This window comes from Oncorhynchus clarkii, chromosome 28 (assembly GCF_045791955.1).
Source record: "Oncorhynchus clarkii lewisi isolate Uvic-CL-2024 chromosome 28, UVic_Ocla_1.0, whole genome shotgun sequence".
Taxonomy (NCBI): domain Eukaryota; kingdom Metazoa; phylum Chordata; class Actinopteri; order Salmoniformes; family Salmonidae; genus Oncorhynchus; species Oncorhynchus clarkii.
In genome coordinates, this window is record NC_092174.1 from 25,051,207 (window position 1) to 25,073,870 (window position 22,664).

General features: G+C 42.9%; 1 protein-coding gene across 3 annotated transcripts in view; it reads left to right on the forward strand.

Moving 5' to 3' along the window:
* Positions 1-22,664, forward strand: part of LOC139387435 (histone-lysine N-methyltransferase 2C-like) — a 151,819-nt gene that overhangs the window by 6,407 nt on the left and 122,748 nt on the right. For all 3 annotated transcript variants that reach the window (XM_071133608.1, XM_071133609.1, XM_071133610.1), the window contains exons 2-3: positions 3,150-3,341; positions 10,245-10,342. In XM_071133608.1, the coding sequence (XP_070989709.1) occupies positions 3,151-3,341; positions 10,245-10,342 (289 nt within the window). In that variant the 5' untranslated portion in view covers position 3,150. The remainder of the gene's footprint in view (positions 1-3,149; positions 3,342-10,244; positions 10,343-22,664) is intronic.

The following is a 22,664-nucleotide window of genomic DNA, read 5'->3' on the forward strand; positions in this document are numbered from 1 at the left end:
ATGTTGCTTCCAGAGGGAGTTTGGAACTCGGTAGTGAGTGTCGCAACCGAGGACAGACTATTTGTACTCGCTATTTACTCACACCTGGTCCCATTCTGTGAGCCTGTGTGGCCTACCACTTTGAGGCTGAGCCGTTGTTGCTCTTCACTTCACAATAACTGCACTTACAGTTGAACGGGGCAGCTAGGGCACAAATTTGACGACCTGACTTGTTAGATTATGACGGTGCCACGTTGAAAGTCACTGAGCTCTTCAGTAAGACCATTCTACTGCCAATATTTGTCTATGGACATTGCATGGCTGTGTACTTGATTTATAGACCTGTCAGCAACAAGTGTGGCTGAAATAGCTAAATCTACTAATTTGTAGGGTTGTCCACATACTTTTGTTTAGACCCCCCCATTGTTAAAGAGAGACTTCACCTAAATTACAAAATGACATTGGTCTATTGTTTAACTGGCCACTATTTCAAATGCTACCTTATTAGAATTTGTGGCATAAATCCAATGCAATGCAATTGTAGCTGTATTAGCATTTTGGCGCTTCGTATCCAAATCATCTATAAGTAACGTCATTGAGTCTGTTACACAATATATCTTTTGATATTTTAGATTTGGACATTAAGTATGAACATGCTAATATACAGTGGGGCAAAAAAGTATTTAGTCAGCCACCAATTGTGCAAGTTCTCCCACTTAAATAGATGAGAGGCCTGTAATTTTCATTATACAGTGGGGCAAAAAAGTATTTAGCCAGCCACCAATTGTGCAAGTTCTCCCACTTAAAAAGATGAGAGAGGCCTGTAATTTTCATCATAGGTACACTTCAACTATGACAGACCAAATGAGAGAAGAAAATCACATTGTAGGATTTTTTATGAATTTATTTGCAAATTATGGTGGGAAATAAGTATTTGGTCAATAACAAAAGTTTATCTCAATACTTTGTCGTTGCCAACAACGGGTATATAACAGAGGTCAAACGTTTTCTGTAAGTCTTCACAAGGTTTTCACACACTGTTGCTGGTATTTTGGCCCATTCCTCCATGCAGATCTCCTCTAGAGCAGTGATGTTTTGGGGCTGTTGTTGGGCAACACAGACTTTCAACTCCCTCCAAAGATTTTCTATGGGGTTGAGATCTGGAGACTGGCTAGGCCACTCTAGGACCTTGAAATGCTTCTTACGAAGCCACTCCTTCGTTGCCCGGGCGGTGTGTTTGGGATCATTGTCATGCTGAAAGACCCAGCCATGTTTCATCTTCAATGCCCTTGCTGATGGAAGGAGGTTTTCACTCAAAATTTCACGATACATGGCCCCATTCATTCTTTCCTTTACACGGATCAGTCGTCCTGGTCCCTTTGCAGAAAAACAGCCCCAAAGCATGATGTTTCCACCCCCATGCTTCACAGTAGGTATGGGGTTATTTGGATGCAACTCAGCATTCTTTGTCCTCCAAACACGACGAGTTGAGTTTTTACCAAAAAGTTATATTTTGGTTTCATCTGACCATATGACATTCTCCCAATCTTCTTCTGGATCATCCAAATGCTCTCTAGCAAACTTCAGACGGGCCTGGACATGTACTGGCTTAAGCAGGGGGACACGTCTGGCACTGCAGGATTTGAGTCCCTGGCGGCGTAGTGTGTTACTGATGGTAGGCTTTATTACTTTGGTCCCAGCTCTCTGCAGGTCATTCACTAGGTCCCCCCGTGTGGTTCTGGGATTTTTGCTCACCGTTCTTGTGATCATTTTGACCCCACGGGGTGAGATCTAGCGTGGAGCCCCAGATCGAGGGAGATTATCAGTTGGTCTTGTATGTCTTCCATTTCCTAATAATTGCTCCCACAGTTGATTTCTTCAAACCAAGCTGCTTACCTATTGCAGATTCAGTCTTCCCAGCTTGGTGCAGGTCTACAATTTTGTTTCTGGTGTCCTTTGACAGCTCTTTGGTCTTGGCCATAGTGGAGTTTGGAGTGTGACTGTTTGAGGTTGTGGATAGGTGTCTTTTATACTGATAACAAGTTCAAACAGGTGCCATTAATACAGGTAACGAGTGGAGGACAGAGGAGCCTCTTAAAGAAGAAGTTACAGGTCTGTGAGAGCCAGAAATCTTGCTTGTTTGTAGGTGATCAAATACTTATTTTCCACCATAATTTGCAAATAAATTCATTGTGTGATTTTCTGGATTTTTTTTCTCATTTTGTCTGTCATAGTTGAAGTGTACCTATGAGGAAAATTACAGGCCTCTCGTCTTGGCTGACTAAATACTTTTTTGCCCCACTGTATATGAATACTATAAATTAAAATGGCCAATTTGGGTCCAACCAATTAGCTTAATTTCTCTCAACAAAACAATATTGCAGGAATGCTTATGTTACTAACAGAAACCATTTCAGAACAATCCAGATGGGGGGTGTCAATCGTCTTTGTGCTTTTTGAGGTGGAATGACCCCTCAACTGTCTGAGGGGAAAGGTTGTCAGACGTGCCCTTCGAAAGACAGGAATAACATCTTTAACAGACACAGTAAGACTAAAGCTGAGCTGAAAAGTCAATACAAATGACTTTTTTTTGTTCCCAGTGTTTCTCACAATAAAACAAATAGGCCTACTGGTTTACAGTGTCTTGTCATACTGTTAAAATATGATACAGAACAGAACCACAGTGGAGAAAACTAACTAATCCACAGGGAAGTAAACATAGAGCAAGCTTATTTCAGTGGTAAGTACAGGCAACTTCAGAGGCTGAAAGGAGAGGAAGGCAAGAACACAAGCAAGGCATCGAAGGACGAACGGTCATCCAGACAGAGACAGATCGTGGTGGTAGGTAGCTCAGGAAAGGACAGAGTAGTTACATCGATAACACTCAAGAATAGGTTGAATGTTTCTTCAGCTGAGAATACTTTTTTTAAGGACACCTAGAAAGGTCAGAGGTACATTTTAGGCATTTCCTCAACAGTAGCATATCTGGAAAAATGGGATCTTTAGGAATTGATTGTGTTCAACATTTCAGGCAATGTGATAAATTGTCCTGAAGGACTGCATGTCTTATTCACATACTGATTCAAAAGTACATCAAGTAACCTATGTATCTAACCAGGCATGATTGTCTACTGATACCACTCTCCCCATCTCTTCCTTCCATTGAGAAGAATGTCATCAGAGGATAAGACTGTGGAGCCCTCTGACCAGGGACCCTCGCTGCCCTCTGTTAGTGCAGGGGCCACGTCCACAGGAAGTCCTGCCCAGACAGACAAGCGCCCCAGGGGCAGACCTCGCAAGGATGCTGCCACCACCATCGTACCCCAGGCTCCACCCACAACTACATCCAAGACCAGGAAGAAGTATGTTGTTTACCCTCCATTTCTTAACAATTGCTATTTATCATAAGACGCCTGTGAATGTAGACTTTCTCTCATGTACAGTAGACATAGACTTGCCCAAGTCATCACAACAGTCTTGTGTGCAGTTAGCCTGCAGTTTGCTTATCTGGTTGGAACTATGAGCTAGTGGCTACTCCGCTGCCTCAAAAGCTCTTAAAACATCACACAGATACTATCCAAAGCATCAGGCAAAGATCTCATTTAGCAGATGCTGTTATCTAGAGCTATTCTGCATGCTGAACAATGGTATAAATCCAGGAAACTTGAGCACACAAGCTTTCCCAGGTTTTATTGTATGCAGCAGTACCAACCGGCCTCCTTCGTCATTTCCATGGCAACACATAATGCAGCTCAGGGAGCCCTGCTGTGTATTATGATGCCTACAAGGTACCTTACTCTCTGCTCACACACTCCATATCCTCAATATCCTAATATGTTGACCCCCAGATGAAATTAGTCAATCAATCTATAATCAAAATGATATGTTTATGCCATGGCTATAAGGACAGCTGAGACCATTCCGGTCTCGGTCACATTAGCTGATAGGTTGTTTGGTGGGAGTGGATAGCATGTCATTGGTCCCATTGTTTTACAGCATGCAAGGGATCAAAGGAATACATAGCCTAGGCCTGCTATCTATTGTTTGGTTGTATTTCCCAGAATGAGCTGACCCTGGGACGGTGGAGGGAAGTATGCATTATTACTAGGACTGTCAAACTATTATAAAATGTGTAATTGAGCTGTGATTCATCTCAAATTCTCAATTTGCTCAAATTGAACTGCAATTTAAGATTCTTTACACAAAAACCATTACAAGACTCTGTCTTGATTTTATCCAAAGTAACGGATAGCAAAATCGGGTAAATTGATAAAGCACACTTTTTTTTAACTGCAATGTCAACCTGTTTTGATATTGCATTGTTTTTAGCTGCATAGATGATGTATTTCAAGTTTTCAGTGTATTTTGAACGCTATCAGATAATGCGATTAATCACGCTAAATATTTTAAATTATTACTGATTATGCATCTCACGCAGCATCCTTAAATGAGGGGGAGGGGCTGCTTTCGGTATATACCCCAGGTTATTTATTACCGGTATGTTGTTTTTGCAAGGACAATAAGATGTGAAGTGTTCATATCAGGAGAATTAACATATTTATTCTAGAGCTAGTGATATTGTATTGTCTTTGCGACATGTATCAACCGGGCACTATTTTGCAGTGGTGGAAGAAGTACTAAATTGTCATACTTTAGTAAAAGTAAAGATACCTTAATAGAAAATGACTCAAGTAAAAGTGAAAATCACCCAGTAAAATACTACTTGAGTAAAAGTCTAAGTATTTGGTTTTAAATATACTTAAGTATCAAAGTAAATGGAATTGCTAAAATATACTGAAATATCAAAAGTAAACGTATTAATAATTTCAAATTCCAGACAACACAATTTTTCTTGGATGATTTATTTATGGATAGCCAGGGGAACACTCTGACTTTAATTTACAAATGAAGCATTTGTGTTTAGTGAGTCCTCCAGATCAGAGGCAGTAGGGATGACCAGGGATGTCTCTTGATAAGTGTGTGAATTTGACCATTTTCCTGAAAAAAATGTAACAAGTACTTTTGAGTGTCAGGAAAAATGTATGGAGTAAAAAGTACATTATTTTCTTTTGGAATGTAGTCAAGTAAAAGTTGGCAAAAATATAAATAGTAAAGTACGAATACCTCAAACTACTTAAGTAGTACTTTAAAGTATTTTTACTTAAGTACTTTAAACCACTTCTATTTTGATGCAAATTACTCTTAAGGATACAATAGGCATCCCTTAGAACAGGGGTATTCATCTCTTGGCCTACTTGGTCCAGAGCATCTTGGTTTTCTGTTCTACCTGATAATTAATTGCAACCACCTAGTGTCCCAAGTCTAAATCAGTCCCTGATTAGAGGGAAGATGAAAAAATGCAGTGGAACTGGCTTCAAGGACCAGAGTTGAGTTTGAGGGCCTTTAGAAGTTAGAAATTGTTTGATTTCGAGACTGGGTTGGTTGTCATCCACCATTTCAGTCCCGAACAGGGAATCCATGCCAGGTTTTCTTGTCAGCTCCCTGATAGCTGGAACTACTTACAGCATTATTTTCACTCCTCTTTTTTTCTCTCTCTCTTGTTGGGGATCATGGAGAGAAGTTGCAGAGGGGATGGGGAGCTGGATGTTACAGTCCTTTAGGGTGTTTTGACATTTAACGCTGCAATATGTATCTTTTTGGACCACCTGACCAAATAAACATAGAAATGTGAGTTATAGGTCTGTCATTCTTATTGAAAGCAAGTCTAAGAAGCGGTACATATGTTCTATGTGCGATTTTCTATGCTTCCCGTTCTTAAAGGTGCAATATGCAGAAATGGCTCCGCCATTTCCTGCTTTCAAAAATGTGTATAGTTTGCCTAATTTCAGTTTGCAACAAAACAAGCAGTGCTTTGTGTAGGGAATCATTGTACCATCTAAACTGCTGTGAAATATCTTTTAAATAACCAAACATTTTGTATTTCCAGCTGTTTGAAGCTGGTGTACAAAACAGAAAGTAAAAGATGCAGAAACAAAACTAAACAATGGGAAGCGTGGAAGTAGCGCACATAACTTATCTATTGCTTCTTAGACTTGGTTTCAGATGTATAACTCACATTTCTATTTGAATTTGGTTGGGTCGCCAAAAATGTTACATTTAATTTTCTTTTTTTGCATCTTCTACTTTTGGTTTTGTACACCAGCTGAAAATACTATATTTTGGGGTATTGAAAATATATTTCACAGCAGTTTAGCTGGTACAATGACTCTCTACGCTATACATTGCTTGTTTTGTCACAAACTGAAATGTACATTTTAACAACCACAAAATGGTGGAGCGATTTCTGCATATTGCACCTTTTAAAGAAAAGTCAAAAGAAAAGGCTATACGAGAGCATATGGACACCACTGTAGGCACACCACGCTGGGAATGGTCACAGACAGGGTTATGATGGTATGAAGTTGCGTCTGCTTAGTCTATATGTCAGATACTGTTATGTATCTCCTGCTCATCATATACAAATACCTTGGTTAATAATTAGGTAGCCCTGGTAATTGTGGAGAAGGTGATATTTGTAGAGAAGGTGATATTCATGTAGTGATGTCAGATCAGATGCATCAGCCACTTAATAGAGGGTAACTTTATGGTTTGTGTGTACTACCTATGATCTGAATATGGCTGATATCAGACAGCTGGACTGTCCTCAAACAGACGTATCTCTCTGCTGCAGACGTTGGGCACTAGAGAAGCCCCTTACCGCCTCCCTCCTCCCAGGCAGAGAGGAGCTTGAGATGTCTTGGAACAGTGATGCATTTTTAATCCTGGTGTCAGCTACTCTACACCCCGTGCCGTCATCACAGGGATGCTCCTGCCCCTTGGCTTGGAGGTTTTCCCCTTTAACTGTAGGTTAGAACATTATGGATGGAGCTCTCATCACTGTGCTTTATTAGACCTGGGCCTATATTGGGCCTTATTGGCCCCTTGCTTAAATATTTGTGGCCATGACTAGGCCTCGTTTCTGGAAAAAGATCAGGGCTCTCTAGTGTCTTCATTAATCATGTATTGATTTGGTATTTTCAGTTAGTGTTTTTTTTCCTCATTTTTTTCCTGCCCACGCAGAAGCTTGAACTGTGTCTTTTAGGCTTCCATCTTGTTGCTTCTTATCTGGAGTGGGAAGTCATCTGGAGGGAGGAGTTGACTTGGCATCTGGCCCATTGTGATTTCTCTCTCCAGTGGCATCGAAAATTACCCCCCCTCCCACTGCATCCTCCCCACTACCCCCGAGAAACGCTGGCTGCTCTCATTTGGAGTGTTTGCTCTTGAATTTAGCAGGCCCACTGTGCGTGGCGCTGTTTAATTTAATCCATGACAATTAGCACCTCGACTCGACATGGTGGCTCTCAGATTGGGTTAAAACAACTCCTACTGGAGGACGCTGACACGGACAGATCTCTCCTCTGCTGTGTGTGTGGTGGGCTTCATTGATGTGTTAACTTTGCTTTCCAGACAGTTGGTTTAAATGAAAAGAGGTAAAGGTGACAACTCTGACACTTGGTTGCAAGTGTCAGAGTTGTGGCTGTAGCAACTGTCTGTGTGTCTTCAACTCTGCCCTAGTGTCACTGACCGCTAGGATGCCATCATTATCATCAAAAGTGACGTAGCCTAGAAAACAAGTGAGAGGTGAGGAGTGGGAAAGGCTAGATGATGTGAGACATGTAGTAAAGAGAGCCGTGTGGATTTCAGAGCCGCTCAACAGGAGGTCACGTCAGATATGAGTCAGGCCATATTCCATTTATAGCGGGAAGATCATACAATTCTGACATTTCTGCCCTCTGCTAGGCAGCCTAATGGTTTTAGCCTGACGACATGGGTGTGTATGATCCAAATGATTTGGTGACATTCTAGCCTATGTCTGTAGGCCCCTCCATAGACCCCCAAATACTGGTATGGACAATAATAATACAACTGACTGGTTCAAAGATCATTGTCCTCCTTCTGTTTGTACTACTGCAGCTGCAGCCATATGGCATTTCTGCTCATTTACAGCTTGTCGCTGTGTGTAGCACAACCTCTGTCCATATTACACCTCTCATCATCCAGATTGATCATAGGATGTTTGTGTTAAGCATAAGTCTGTAACTTCTGCTTGTCCATAACATAAACCCACCTCCACCAGGGGCCCTCTGTTCACAACGTTCGTTGACATCAGCAAACTGCTCGCTCAACGCCATACACGTGGTCTGCGGGTGTGAGGCTGGTTGGACGTACTGCCAAATTCTCTAAAACGACGTTGGAGGCGGCTTATGTTACAGAAATTAACATGAACTTCTCTGGTGGACATTCCTGCAGTTAGCATGCCAATTGCGCGCTCCCTCAAAACTTGAGACATCTGTGGTATTGTGTTGTGTGACAAAACTGCGAATTTTAGAGTGTCCTTTTAATGTCCCCAGCACAAGATACACCTGTGTAATGATCAGGCTGTTTAATCAGCTTCTTGATATGCCACTCCTGTCAGGTGGATGGATTATCTTGGTAGAGGAGAAAAGCTCACTAACAGGGATGTAAACAAATATGTGCACAACATTTTAGAGAAATAAGATTTTTTAAAGATTTTGTGTGCATACGAACATTTTCTAGGCTCTTATTTGAGCTCATGGGACCAACACTTTACGTGTTGCTTTAACATTTTTGTTCAGTGTATATTGAAGATAATTGAAAGTCGGGAGGGAGAATCGTGCTCCTCCTCCTTGCCCCCTCCCCATTTCCTCTTGCCCCCTCCCCACACCCCCATGCCCTCCATGGTACGAGCAGCTTGCACCAACACATACCACTCTGCCTTGCCTTGCCCAGCGGCCTGAGTGCCTCCATTAAGAATCAGTGACAGCTGTGACTATATTTAACTAATTCATGATCAACTCCCACCAGCCTCCTAAGGGAAGCCAACACAATAACTTTTCTATTTTTCTTCATCTCTCTTTTTCTCCCTTTTCCCCCTCTTTTTCTTGCTCTCTCTTTCTCTCGCTCTCTCTTTCTCTATTCAAAGTGCTTTATTGGCATTGGAGATATATGTTTACATTGCCAAAGCAAATGGAATAGACAATAAACAAGGGAAACATTAGTAAACATTACACTCACAAAGGTTTTTAAAAAGAATATAGACATTTCAAATGTTATATTATTGTCTATGTACAGTGTTGAAACAATGTGCAAGTAGTTTAAGTATGAAAGGAAAAAGAAACAGATAAATATAGGTTGTATTTACAGTGTTGTTTGTGCTCCTCTGGTTGCCCTTTTCTCATGGCAACGGGCCACACATCTTTCTGCTATTTCGCCTGACCGATATGGGAGTTTAACAATGTTTGATATGTTTTTGAATTCTTTGTGGTCTGTGTGATCTGTGGGAAATATGTGTCTTTAATGTGGTCATACATTTGGCAGGATGTTAAGGAGTGTAACTGGCCTCCTGAGTGGTGCAGTGGTCTAAGGCACTGCATCAGTGCTAGCTGTGCCGCTGGAGATCCTGGTTTGAGTCCAGGCTCTGGCGCAGAAGACCCATTGGGAGGCGCACAATTGGCCCAGCGTCGCCCGGGTTAGGGGAGGATTTGGCCGGCAGGGATGTCCTTGTCCCATCATGCTCTAGCGACGCCTGTGGCGGATCAGGTGTACGGTGTTTCTTCTGACACATTGGTGTGGCTGGCTTCCGGGTTAAGCGGGCATTGTGTCAAGAAGCCATGCGACTTGGTTGGGTTGTGTTTCGGGGGAAGTATATTATTATTTATTAAGTATAATTTGGCAGAGTCTCAATTGGGTGTTTGTCCCATTTTCTGAATCCTTGGTTGGTGAGTGGACCCCAGACCTCACAACCATAGAGGACGATGTGTTCGATAACTGATTGAAGTATTTCTAGCCATATCCTAATTGGGATGTTGAGTTTTATTTTACTTTTGATGGCAGCCTTGTGGAAGTTAGCTGTGGTGTTGATGTTTATGCTGAGGTAGGGGTCATTCTTTGTAGGTTCTAGGGCAACAGTGTCTAGATAAATATTATATTTGTTGTCTTGGTTACTGGACCTTTTTTGGAACACCGTTATTTTTGTCTTATTGAGATTCACTGTCAGGGCCCAAGTCTATCAGAATCTGTGCAGAAGAGCTAGGTGCTGCTGTAGGCCCTCCTTGGTTGGGGACAGAAGCACCAGATCATCTGCAAACAGTAGACATTTGATTTAGTAGGGTGAGGCCGGTTGCTACAGACTGTTCTAGTGCCCTCACTAATTCATTCTCTCTCTCTCTCTCTCTCTCTCTCAGGGGGCGTACCAGAGGTAGAGTGGTTGTGGAGGAGGAGGACAGCAGCATGGACGGGACGGAGGCAGCCGCCTCAGGGAGCCCCCCTCAGGACACAACAGGTCAGTCACCCTCCCCATGTGAGACCTAGGTGGTCACCTTTAGTCCTGTCTATTTTGGTCTTGACTGCACTGGTGAGTGGTATGGAACTCCAGCTGAACTCAGAGCGTACACATCCTGACTGACGAGAGTATACAGATATACAGGTAGTGTTTCTGAAAATGCATACTACCGTGCTCCGAGCATGCAAATTGGAGCACGGGAGAGTCCCAATCAAAGTATGCGAAATGGAGCGTGGCGGGCGCTTCTCAAATCTATATTTTGAAGCATTGATGCTTCAACGGTAAGTATGCAAAGAAATATGAAGCAACCACATAAAAAATGACAAAACGTTTATTGAAATCAATGGCAGACATTATTTGAGCGGAAGCGAGAGGATATACAATAACTTTGGAATGAAATGTTGCCTACAATATTTTATCTTGATACGTTAGTAAATACATGCTGTGTTAATGTTACCTGCCTACGTACCATAGATAGCAAGCCCATAATAAGTCAATAGGGCTAACAACTAGTACTGTTAGCTTGCCAGATAGCCGCGAAGAATTGTTAGCTAGCTACCCACAAAGAATTGTTAGCTAGCTACCCACGAAGAATTGATCTATCTTGCATAATATTAGTTTTCGGTCATTTTTGCCTGTTAACCAGTCTGGTTAGCTACATTATTAGGATTCACATACAGCTAGCTGATAGTTATGAAGTGAAACAGTTGCTTCGTGTGTATCTTGTTTCATCTATATTGCCATTGTTGTCCTGGCTGGAAGACGGTTCAGAGAATGAGTACTGTAAGTCAATAGGGCTAACTGGCTAGCCATGAATAATTTGTAGCTACCCATGAAAAATGTACAGATCTTCCTTGCATAACATTAGTTTTAGGTCATTTTTGCCTGTTTAACTAGCTGACTTGCTAGATTATTACGATTCACATATCTAGCTGATAATTATTAAGTAAAATGTTTACTTTGTGTATTTCTTGATTTGTCCATTGTTGCCATTGTCCTGGCTAGAAGAAGGTTCCGTGAATGGGAAGGTGAAGCGTGAGGTAATACAGTAGGGGGAGTGCGAGTGCTTCTCAAATGTATTGTTTATACGTTCTCCACACTCTCGTCCTCACAAGAATGTACTCAAGAGAACGTGTTCGGAGAATGCACTCGGAGCACGAGAGTGTGGAGCACGGTACTATGCATATTGAGAAACACCCAGAGTCTCGGTCTCTGTCTGTCTGTCACTCTGTCACTCTGTCTGTCACTCGGTCTCTCTCGGTCTGTCTCTGTCGGTCTCTCTGTCGGTCACTCGGCCTCTGTCTGTCTGTTTCTGTTAGTTTCTGTCGGTCTCTGTCAGTCTCGCTCTCTGTTGTTCTCTGTCTGTTTCTGTTTGTCTCTTGGTCTCTGTCTGTCTCTTGGTCTCTGTTTCTGTTTGTCTCTCGGCCTCTGTCTGTCTCTCGCTCTCTGTCTGTCTCTCGCTCTCTGTCTGTCTCTCGCTCTCTGTCGGTCTCTCGCTCTCTGTCGATCTCTCGCTCTCTGTCGATCTCTCGCTCTCTGTCGGTCTCTCGCTCTCAGTCGATCTCTCGCTCTCTGTCGGTCTCTCGCTCTCTGTCGGTCTCTCGCTCTCTGTCGGTCTCTCGCTCTCTGTCGGTCTCTCGCTCTCTGTCGGTCTCTCGCTCTGTCGGTCTCTCGCTCTCTGTCGGTCTCTCGCTCTCTGTCGGTCTCTCGCTCTCTGTCGGTCTCTCGCTCTCTTTTGGTCTCTCGCTCTCTGTCGATCTCTCGCTCTCTGTCGATCTCTCGCTCTCTGTCGGTCTCTCGCTCTCTGTCGGTCTCTCGCTCTCTGTCGGTCTCTCGCTCTCTGTCTGTCTCTTGGTCTCTGTTTCTGTTTGTCTCTTGGTCTCTGTCGGCCTCTGTCTGTGTCTCGGTCGGTCTCTGTCTGTGTCTCGGTCTCTCGGTCTCTGTCTCTCTCTGTCTCTCTGTCTGTTTCTGTTTGTCTCTTGGCCTCTGTCGGTCTCTCTCTGTCACTCTGTCTCTCTCTCACTTTGTCTCTTGGTCTCTGTCTGTCTCTTGGTCTCTGTTTCTGTTTGTCTCTCGGTCTCTGTCTGTCTCTCGCTCTCTGTCGATCTCTCGCTCTCTGTCTGTCTCTCGCTCTCTGTCTGTCTCTCGCTCTCTGTCGGTCTCTCGCTCTCTGTCGATCTCTCGCTCTCTGTCGGTCTCTCGCTCTCTGTCGGTCTCTCGCTCTCTGTCGGTCTCTCGCTTTCTGTCGGTCTCTCGCTCTCTGTCGGTCTCTCGCTCTCTGTCGGTCTCTCGCTCTCTTTTGGTCTCTCGCTCTCTTTCGGTCTCTCGCTTTCTGTCGGTCTCTCGCTCTCTGTCGATCTCTCGCTCTCTGTCGGTCTCTCGCTCTCTGTCTGTCTCTTGGTCTCTGTTTCTGTTTGTCTCTTGGTCTCTGTCGGCCTCTGTCTGTGTCTCGGTCGGTCTCTCTGTCTGTGTCTCGGTCTCTCGGTCTCTGTCTCTCTCTGTCTCTCTGTCTGTTTCTGTTTGTCTCTTGGCCTCTGTCGGTCTCTCTCTGTCACTCTGTCTCTCTCTCACTTTGTCTCTTGGTCTCTGTTTCTGTTTGTCTCTCGGTCTCTGTCTGTCTCTCGCTCTCTGTCGATCTCTCGCTCTCTGTCTGTCTCTCGCTCTCTGTCTGTCTCTCGCTCTCTGTCGGTCTCTCGCTCTTTGTCGATCTCTCGCTCTCTGTCGGTCTCTCGCTCTCTGTCGGTCTCTCGCTCTCTGTCGGTCTCTCGCTCTCTGTCGGTCTCTCGCTCTCTGTCGGTCTCTCGCTCTCTGTCGGTCTCTCGCTCTCTGTCGGTCTCTCGCTCTCTGTCAGTCTCTCGCTCTCTGTCGGTCTCTCGCTTTCTGTCGGTCTCTCGCTCTCTGTCGGTCTCTCGCTCTCTGTCTGTCTCTCGCTCTCTGTCTGTCTCTCGCTCTCTGTCGGTCTCTCGCTCTTTGTCGATCTCTCGCTCTCTGTCGGTCTCTCGCTCTCTGTCGGTCTCTCGCTCTCTGTCGGTCTCTCGCTCTCTGTCGGTCTCTCGCTCTCTATTGGTCTCTCGCTCTCTGTCGGTCTCTCGCTCTCTGTCGGTCTCTCGCTCTCTGTCGGTCTCTCGCTTTCTGTCGGTCTCTCGCTCTCTGTCGGTCTCTCGCTCTCTGTCGGTCTCTCGCTCTCTGTCGGTCTCTCGCTCTCTGTCGGTCTCTCGCTCTCTTTTGGTCTCTCGCTCTCTGTCGATCTCTCGCTCTCTGTCGGTCTCTCGCTCTCTGTCGGTCTCTCGCTCTCTGTCGGTCTCTCGCTCTCTGTCGGTCTCTCGCTCTCTGTCTGTTTCTTGGTCTCTGTTTCTGTTTGTCTCTTGGTCTCTGTCGGCCTCTGTCTGTGTCTCGGTCGGTCTCTCTGTCTGTGTCTCGGTCTCTCGGTCTCGGTCTCTGTCTCTCTCTGTCTCTGTCTGTTTCTGTTTGTCTCTTGGCCTCTGTCGGTCTCTCTCTGTCACTCTGTCTCTCTCTCTCACTTTGTCTCTCGGTCTCTGTCTGTCTCTCGCTCTCTGTCGCTCTCTCGCTCTCTGTCTGTCTCTCGCTCTCTGTCTGTCTCTCGCTCTCTGTCGGTCTCTCGCTCTCTGTCGATCTCTCGCTCTCTGTCGGTCTCTCGCTCTCTGTCGGTCTCTCGCTCTCTGTCGGTCTCTCGCTCTCTGTCGGTCTCTCGCTCTCTGTCGGTCTCTCGCTCTCTGTCGGTCTCTCGCTCTCTATTGGTCTCGCTCTCTGTCGGTCTCTCGCTCTCTGTCGGTCTCTCGCTCTCTGTCGGTCTCTCGCTCTCTGTCGGTCTCTCGCTCTCTGTCGGTCTCTCGCTCTCTGTCGGTCTCTCGCTCTCTTTCGGTCTCTCGCTTTCTGTCGGTCTCTCGCTCTCTGTCGATCTCTCGCTCTCTGTCGGTCTCTCGCTCTCTGTCGGTCTCTCGCTTTCTGTCTGTCTCTTGGTCTCTGTTTCTGTTTGTCTCTTGGTCTCTGTCGGCCTCTGTCTGTGTCTCGGTCGGTCTCTCTGTCTGTGTCTCGGTCTCTCGGTCTCGGTCTCTGTCTCTCTCTGTCTCTCTGTCTGTTTCTGTTTGTCTCTTGGCCTCTGTCGGTCTCTCTCTGTCACTCTGTCTCTCTCGGTCTTTCTCTCTCTGTCTGTCTCTCTGTCGGTCTGTCTGTCTCCGTCTGTCTGTCTGTCTCGGTCTGTCTGTCTCGGTCGGTCCGTCTCGGTCCGTCTCTCGGTCTCGGTTTGTCTGTCTGTCTCTGTCGATCTCTCGTCTTGGTCTGTTTTTCGGTCTGTCTTTACTTTCTCTCTTGCTTCCTCTCCGTTCTCCCTCTCCTCGGTCTCTCTCCCTCTCCTCGGTCTCGCTCTCTCTGGTCGGTCTGTCTGTCTGTCTGTCTGTCTGTCTGTCTGTCTGTCTGTCTGTTCATCTGTCTGTTCGTCTGTCTGTTCGTCTGTCTGTTCGTACGTTTGTTCGTTCTGCACTGGTTTGTTCTTCACTGGTTGCCCTTTCTTGTGTCAACAGGTCACACATCTTGCTGCTGTGATGTCACATTGTTGTATTTCACCTAATAGATATTGGAGTTTATCAAAATTGGATTTGTTTTCACATTTTTTGTGGGTCTGTGTAATTTGAGGGAAAAATTGGTCTCTAATTTGGTCATACATTTGGCAGGAGGTTAGGAAGTGCAGCTCAGTTTCCACATTTTGTGGGCAGTGTGCACATAGCCTGTCTTCTCTTGAGAGCCAGGTCTGCCTACAGCGGCCTCTCAATAAAAGGCTATGCTCACTGAGTCTGTACATAGTCAAAGATTTATTTAATTCTGGGTCAGTCACAGTGGTCAGGCATTCTGCCACTGTGTACACTCTGTTTAGGGCCAAATAGCATTCAAATTTGCTCAGTTTTTTGTTTAATTCTTTCCAATGTATCAAGTAATTATCTTTTTGTTTTCTCATGATTTAGTTGGGTCTCATGGTTTAGTTTTGTTGCTGTCCTGGGGCTCTGTGGGGTTTGTTTGTGTACAGAGCCCTAGGACCAGCTTGCTTAGGGGACTCTTCTAGGTTAATATCTCAGAAGGTGATGGCTTTGTCACTCTCTCTCTGTCTTATACTCTCTCTGTCTCTTACTCTCTCTGTCTCTTACTCTCTCTGTCTTTTACTCTCTCTGTCTTTTACTGTCTTTGTCTGTCTGTCTCTCTGTCTGTCTGTCTCTCTGTCTGTCTCACGCTCTCTCTGTCTCACGCTCTCTCTGTCTCACGCTCTCTCTGTCTGTCTCACGCTCTCTCTGTCTGTCTTACGCTCTCTCTGTCTGTCTTACGCTCTCTCTGTCTGTCTTACGCTCTCTCTCTGTCTTACGCTCTCTCTCTCTGTCTTACGCTCTCTCTCTCTGTCTTACGCTCTCTCTCTCTGTCTTACGCTCTCTCTCTCTGTCTTACGCTCTCTCTCTGTCTTACGCTCTCTCTCTGTCTTACGCTCTCTCTCTCTGTCTGTCTCTCTCTCTCTCTGTCTGTCTTACGCTCTCTCTGTCTCTCTCTATCTCACGCACTCTCTCTCTCTGTCTTACGCTCTCTCTGTCTGTCTTACGCTCTCTCTCTCTCTGTCTCACGCTCTCTCTGTCTGTCTTACTCTCTCTCTGTCTGTCTTACTCTCTCTCTGTCTGTCTCACGCTCTCTCTGTCTGTCTCATGCTCTCTCTGTCTCACGCTCTCTCGGTCTGTCTCACTCTCTGTCTGTCTCAATATTGCCAAAGCAACAATGTATACAATATACATTGTAACAAAATTATAAACGATAGCAAATAATAATATAAAATTGTAGTAAATAATACAAAATACAAAAATAACAACAATATAGTAGAAATGTAATAAATATGAAAAGCTAAACATGGAAAATGAAACTATAACTAACTTATAACTAAATAACTGTCATCTTCACCATTACATCAGTACTACAGCTACCATCATGATTACTACTACTACTACCACCACCATCATTAAACTGCTATCATCACCCTACTACCCATACCACTACTATTTGGAATGATAAACAACAATAATAATATAAATAACAATAATGGTAATAACAACAATAGTAATAACAATAATACTAATAATAAGTAAGTTACTATTAACTATGCAGATGTTATTATCCAGTATCCCTCAGGCTATGGCAGGCAAATCAAATCAGAGTTTATTTGTCATGTGCGTTGACAAATACAGTGAAATGCTTACTTACAGGCTCTAACCAATAGTGCGAAAAAAAAGGTGTGTGTGTAGGTAAGTAAAGAAATAAAACAACAGTAAAAAGACATTTGAAAAAAGAGTAGCAAGACTATATACAGACACCTGTTAGTCAGGCTTATTGAGGTAGTATGTACAGTGCATTGCGAAAGTATTCGGCCCCCTTGAACTTTGCGACCTTTTGCCACATTTCAGGCTTCAAACATAAAGATATAAAACTGTATTTTTTTGTGAAGAATCAACAACAAGTGGGACACAGTCATGAATGAACTTTTTTAACAATTCAAAAACTGAAAAATTGGGCGTGCAAAATTATTCAGCCACTTTACTTTCAGTGCAGCAAACTCTCTCCAAAAGTTCAGTGAGGATCTCTGAATGATCCAATGTTGACCTAAATGACTAATGATGCTAAATACAATCCACCTGTGTGTAATCAAGTCTCCGTATAAATGCACCTGCACTGTGATAGTCTCAGAGGTCCGTTAAAAGCGCAGAGAGCATCATGAAGAACAAGGAAGACTGATCAGAGATGCAGCCAAGAGGCCCATGATCACTCTGGATGAACTGCAGAGATCTACAGCTGAGGTGGGAGACTGTCCATAGGACAACAATCAGTTGTATATTGCACAAATCTGGCCTTTATGGAAGAGTGGCAAGAAGAAAGCCATTTCTTAAAGATATCCATAAAAAGTGTTGTTTAAAGTTTGCCACAAGCCACCTGGGAGACACACCAAACATGTGGAAGAAGGTGCTCTGGTCAGATGAAACCAAAATTGAACTTTTTGGCAACAATGCAAGACGTTATGTTTGGTGTAAAAGCAACACAGCTCAACACCCTGAACACACCATCCCATCTGTCAAACATGGTGGTGGCAGCATCATGGTTTGGGCCTGCTTTTCTTCAGCAGGGACAGGGAAGATGATTCAAATTGATGGGAAGATGGATGGAGCCAAATACAGGACCATTCTGGAAGAAAACCTGATGGAGTCTGCAAAAGACCTGAGACTGGGACGGAGATTTGTCTTCCAACAAGACAATGATCCAAAACATAAAGCAAAATCTACAATGGAATGGTTCAAAAATAAACATATCCAGGTGTTAGAATGGCCAAGTCAAAGTCCAGACCTGAATCCAATCAAGATTCTGTGGAAAGAACTGAAAAGTGCTGTTCACAAATGCTCTCCATCCAACCTCACTGAGTTCGAGCTGTTTTGCAAGGAGGAATGGGAAAATATTTCAGTCTCTCGATGTGCAAAACTGATAGAGACATACCCCAAGCGACTTACAGCTGTAATCGCAGCAAAAGGTGGCGCTACAAAGTATTAACTTAAGGGGGCTGAATAATTTTGCACGCCCAATTTTTCAGTTTTTGATTTGTTAAAAAAGTTTGAAATATCCAATAAATGTCGTTCCACTTCATGATTGTGTCCCACTTGTTGTTGATTCTTCACAAAAAAATACAGTTTTATATCTTTATGTTTGAAGCCTGAAATGTGGCAAAAGGTCGCAAAGTTCAAGGGGGCCGAATAATTTCGCAATGCACTGTACATGTAGGTATCGTTAAAGTGACTGTGCATATATGATGAACCGAGAGTAGCAGAAGCTTAAAAAGAGGGGTTGGTGGGTGGTGGGACACAACGCAGATAGCCCTGTTAGCCAATGTGCGGGAGCACTGGTTGGTCAGGCCAATTGAGGTAGTATGTACATGAATGTATAGTTAAAGTGACTATGCTTATAAGATAAACAGAGAGTAGCAGCAGCGTAAAAGAGGGGTTAGGGGGGGCACACAATGCAAATGGTCCGGGTAACCATTTGGTTACCTGTTTAGGAGTATTATGGTTCGGGGGTAAAAACTGTTGAGAAGCCTTTTTGTCCTAGACTTACAGCCAAATACATATTTGGCTACAAGAGGAGCCATTGCTCCTTCGCCCATGAGTATTTTTAGTTTTTCCTCTGGGTTTAATAAGTTAACATTTTGAATAAATGTAGTAATTTCTGTGAATAATTCATATCTTGGCGAGGAGTATTTCTCACCTTAAAGTTGGATTTAGGGGGACGCTATTTTAATTTTTGGATGAAAAACGTTCCGTTTTAAACAAGATATTTTGTCACGAACAGATGCTCGACTATGCATATAATTGACAGCTTTGGAAAGAAGACACTGACGTTTCCAAAACTGCAAAGATATTGTCTGTGAGTGCCACAGAACTGATGTTACAGGCGAAACCCAGATAAAAATCCAACCAGGAAGTGACGCATTTTTTGAAACCGCCTCATGCCAATGACTCCTTATATGGCTGTGAATGAGCTACGAATGAGCTTACGTTTTCCCCAAGGTGTCTACAGCATTGTGACGTCTTTTTAGGCATTTCCCTTGAAGAATGGCTGTAAGGGACCATATATGGCATGTGGTCACATGGTGTCTCCCGCAGAAAACCTTGCGTAAAATACTGAGGTAACCATTTTTCCAATCGCTTCTTATGAGAAAGCAACTGCCTCGACGGATATATTATCGAATATATTTATTAAAAACACCTTGAGGATGGATCCTAAACAACGTTTGCCGTGTTTCTGTCGATATTATGGAGCACATTTTGAAAAAAGTTTGGCGTTATATTTGTAGCATTTTAGGGTCGATTTCTCAGCCAAGCATGATGAACAAACGGGAGCTATTTCGCCTACAAAAATAATATTTTTTGAAAAAAGGAACATTTGCTATCTAACTGGGAGTCTCCTGAGTGAAAGCATCTGAAGTTCTTCAAAGGTAAATGATTTAATTTGGTTGCTTTTCTTATTTTTGTGAAAATGTTGCCTGCTGCCAGCAGAGCCTAGCATAGCATTATGCCATGATAAACTTACACATGCTTGTCTAGCGTTGGCTGTAACGCATATTTTGAAAATCTGAGATGACAGTGTTGTTAATAAAAGGCTATGCTTGTGTTTGAATATATTTATTTCACTTCATTTGCGATTTTCATGAATAGGAAAAGTTTATAGGGGTATTTATGTCCGTTGCGTTATGCTAATGCATTTGAGGCTATGATTACGCTCCCGGATACGGGTTTGCTCGTTGCAAAAGGTTAAAGGATAAAGTGCATCTCCGTTTCTACCTCCCCTGTTGTGTGGTGACCACTTACACACTCATCTTTGGGTAGCCATGTCTTTTTATGTCTACCGGTTTCTATTGCCAATTGGTGGTCACTCAGCCTGTACTTGGTAAGGATCTGTCTCTGCTTTGTATCTCTGACAGAGTAGAGATAATCAGCCAATTCATATTCTCTGTTTAGGGCCAGATGGCAATTTAGTCGGCTTCTGGATTTTGTTTCGTTTTTCCAATGTTGTAAATAAGAGTCCTTTGATTGGTTCATGATTGTGTTTATTGGAATTCTTTCTTTTGAAGCAGTGCTGGTGTCAGCTTGGTTGGTTAGGTCCAACACCAGCTGACTGAGAGGGCTCGTTTCTGGGCTCAGCTCTTGGGTTTGAAGTGCTTTAAATTGCAGACTTGAATTTGGACATGAATTTAGATGTAGGCAACATGTTTATGATATTTTCTGTATTTTTATTACCACTGGAAAGCGGCCACATTCTGCCCTACGTGCATTAGTTGGTGTATTTCTCTGGACTTTTCCGACAGAATTCTGCATGTAGAGCTTCAATTGGATGTTTGTCCCACATATTAAAGTCCAGTTTATTGAGTGGCCCCCAAACCTCACTTCTGTAAATAGCTATTGGTAGGATTACACTGTCAAATATTTTGGTCCAAATTCTAATTGGGATGTTGATATTGAAAATGTTCATTTTTATTGCATATAATGCTCTGCAGGCTTTTTCTTTTAGTGCATTCACTGCCATATTAAAGTTTCCCGATGCAGATATGGTCAGACCAAGGTATGTGTAATTTTTAGTGTGTTCAATTATGGTGTTGTTCAGGGTGAATTTATATTTGTGTTTCTAACATCTATTTTTTTCGGGGGAAAATCATGATTTTCTTTTTTTATTTAATTTTTTTATTTAATTTTTTATTTACTGCCAGGGCCCAATTATGGCAATATTGCTCTAGAATATTAAGGTTCTGTTGAAGACCTTCTTTGGTTGGTGATAGAAGTACCAAGTCATCAGCATATAGCAGGTATGGTTTACCTCTGTGCCAGATAGTGTGAGTCCTAGGGCTGGAGAGTGGTCCAACGTGTGCTAATTCATTGATATAAATGTTGAAAAGATTTGGACTCAAACTGCATCCTTGTCTCACACCATGACGTTGTGAAAGGAATTGTGTTCTTTGGTTTTTGTTTTATTTTTTATTGCACACTTGTTTTCTGTGTACATACATTGTATGAAGTCATACACCGTACCACCAAGCCCACTTTGGGGAATTTTGTAGAATAGGCCTTTGTGCCAAATAGAATCGAATGCTTTTTTAACGTCAATAAAGCAAGCAAAGATTTTGCCCTCTTTTTTTTGGTGGATGTGTTTATTAGTGTGTCTAAAAATGCCACAGAAAATCTTTCCCAAGTTGCTGTTTACCCAAATTCCTCTGTAATTATTGGGGTCTAATTTGTCTCCACTTTTGTGGATAGGGGTGATGAGCGCCTGGTTCCAGACATTAGGGAAGCAGCCAGAAGATAAACCATGTTGAACAATTTATGCACAGCATTTTGCAACTCAGGTGTGCTGTTTTTCAGCATTTAATTTCTGATGTTATCTAGACCACAAGCCTTCTTTGATTTTATAGATTTGAGCTTTTCATTTAGTTCTGGGTGGGTTATTGGGTAATTTAATGGATTTTGGTTGTTTTTAATGAATTTCTAATTGGTTTTGTTGTAAGTCTTTTTGTGGGATGTTTTTGTATAGATTATCAAAATAAGTTTTCCAAATTCCTTCATATTGTATGGCTAATTCTTGTGGCTTTGTCGTGCTCGTTCCACATGTCCCAGAACTGATTTTGGTCAATTGCGTTTTCAATTTCATCAAGTGGTATAATTTGGTATAATTCAATTTCTTGCATTTCAGTGTTTGTTTATACTGTTTCAAAGTATTCATAGTGTAGTTCTGGGTTGTTTTGCTGCTTACGTTTTTCATTTGACATTTGTCTTAGTTTTATAATTGTTTTACATTCGTTATCAAACCATTTCTTTGGTTTTCTCAAATTTGCTTTCGATGTTGATTTTTGGAATGTGCAATTTGATGTTTTGAGTAGCCAAATTGACACATTTATTGTTTTGGTATTGTGAGTTATTGAAGAACTGTATAGAGTTCATCATTTCATTTGAGTTCAATGTTTCAATGAATATCTCCGCAATGTTTTGACCCCACCTGTACGGTTGGTTTATGTTGTAGAGTTTATTGTGCTGTTTTGACCCCACCTGTACGGTTGGTTTATGTTGTAGAGTTTATTGTGCTGTTTTGTTTAATGAATATTGCCGGTTAATTTCTTCAGAAACACGTTGATCTGGCTGTGATCTGACAATGGTGTCTGTGGTCTGACAGTGAATGCACTAATGGAGGAGGGGTCAATGTCATTGATGGCATAATCGACTACACTTGTCCCAAGAGCTGAGCAGTAAGTAAACCGACCTAAAGAGCCCCCTATGATTCTACCATTAAGCATGTACAGGCCTAAGGCTTGACAGAGATGCACTAACTCCTTCCCATTTTTGTTCAGTATTTGGTCAAGACTGTTTCTATTATTTATAATAGGGCTACTGTTCAAAGAGGGGTGTCCAAATATGTGGTGGTTACCTCCCGCATCAGTGTAGTCAGGCTCAGAACCTTTTCTTGCATTGAATTCTCCACAAGGAAGCACTTTACCCTCTGCCTAAAATGTAATGATTTCTGTATGGAGATTGTCAAAAAACTGATCATCATAATATGATGAATCTGAAGGGGGATCATAAGCTGCACATATGTATACATCATTGTCACAATAGATTGTACCTTTGTTACGTTTTAGCCAAATGTGATTTAGTACCATTTTTCATTTCATTCAGTGCTAAGTCCTGCTTATTCCAAATGATGATTCCACCTGAGTCCCGGCCCCGTTTAACATTTTTATGTTTGATTGATGGTA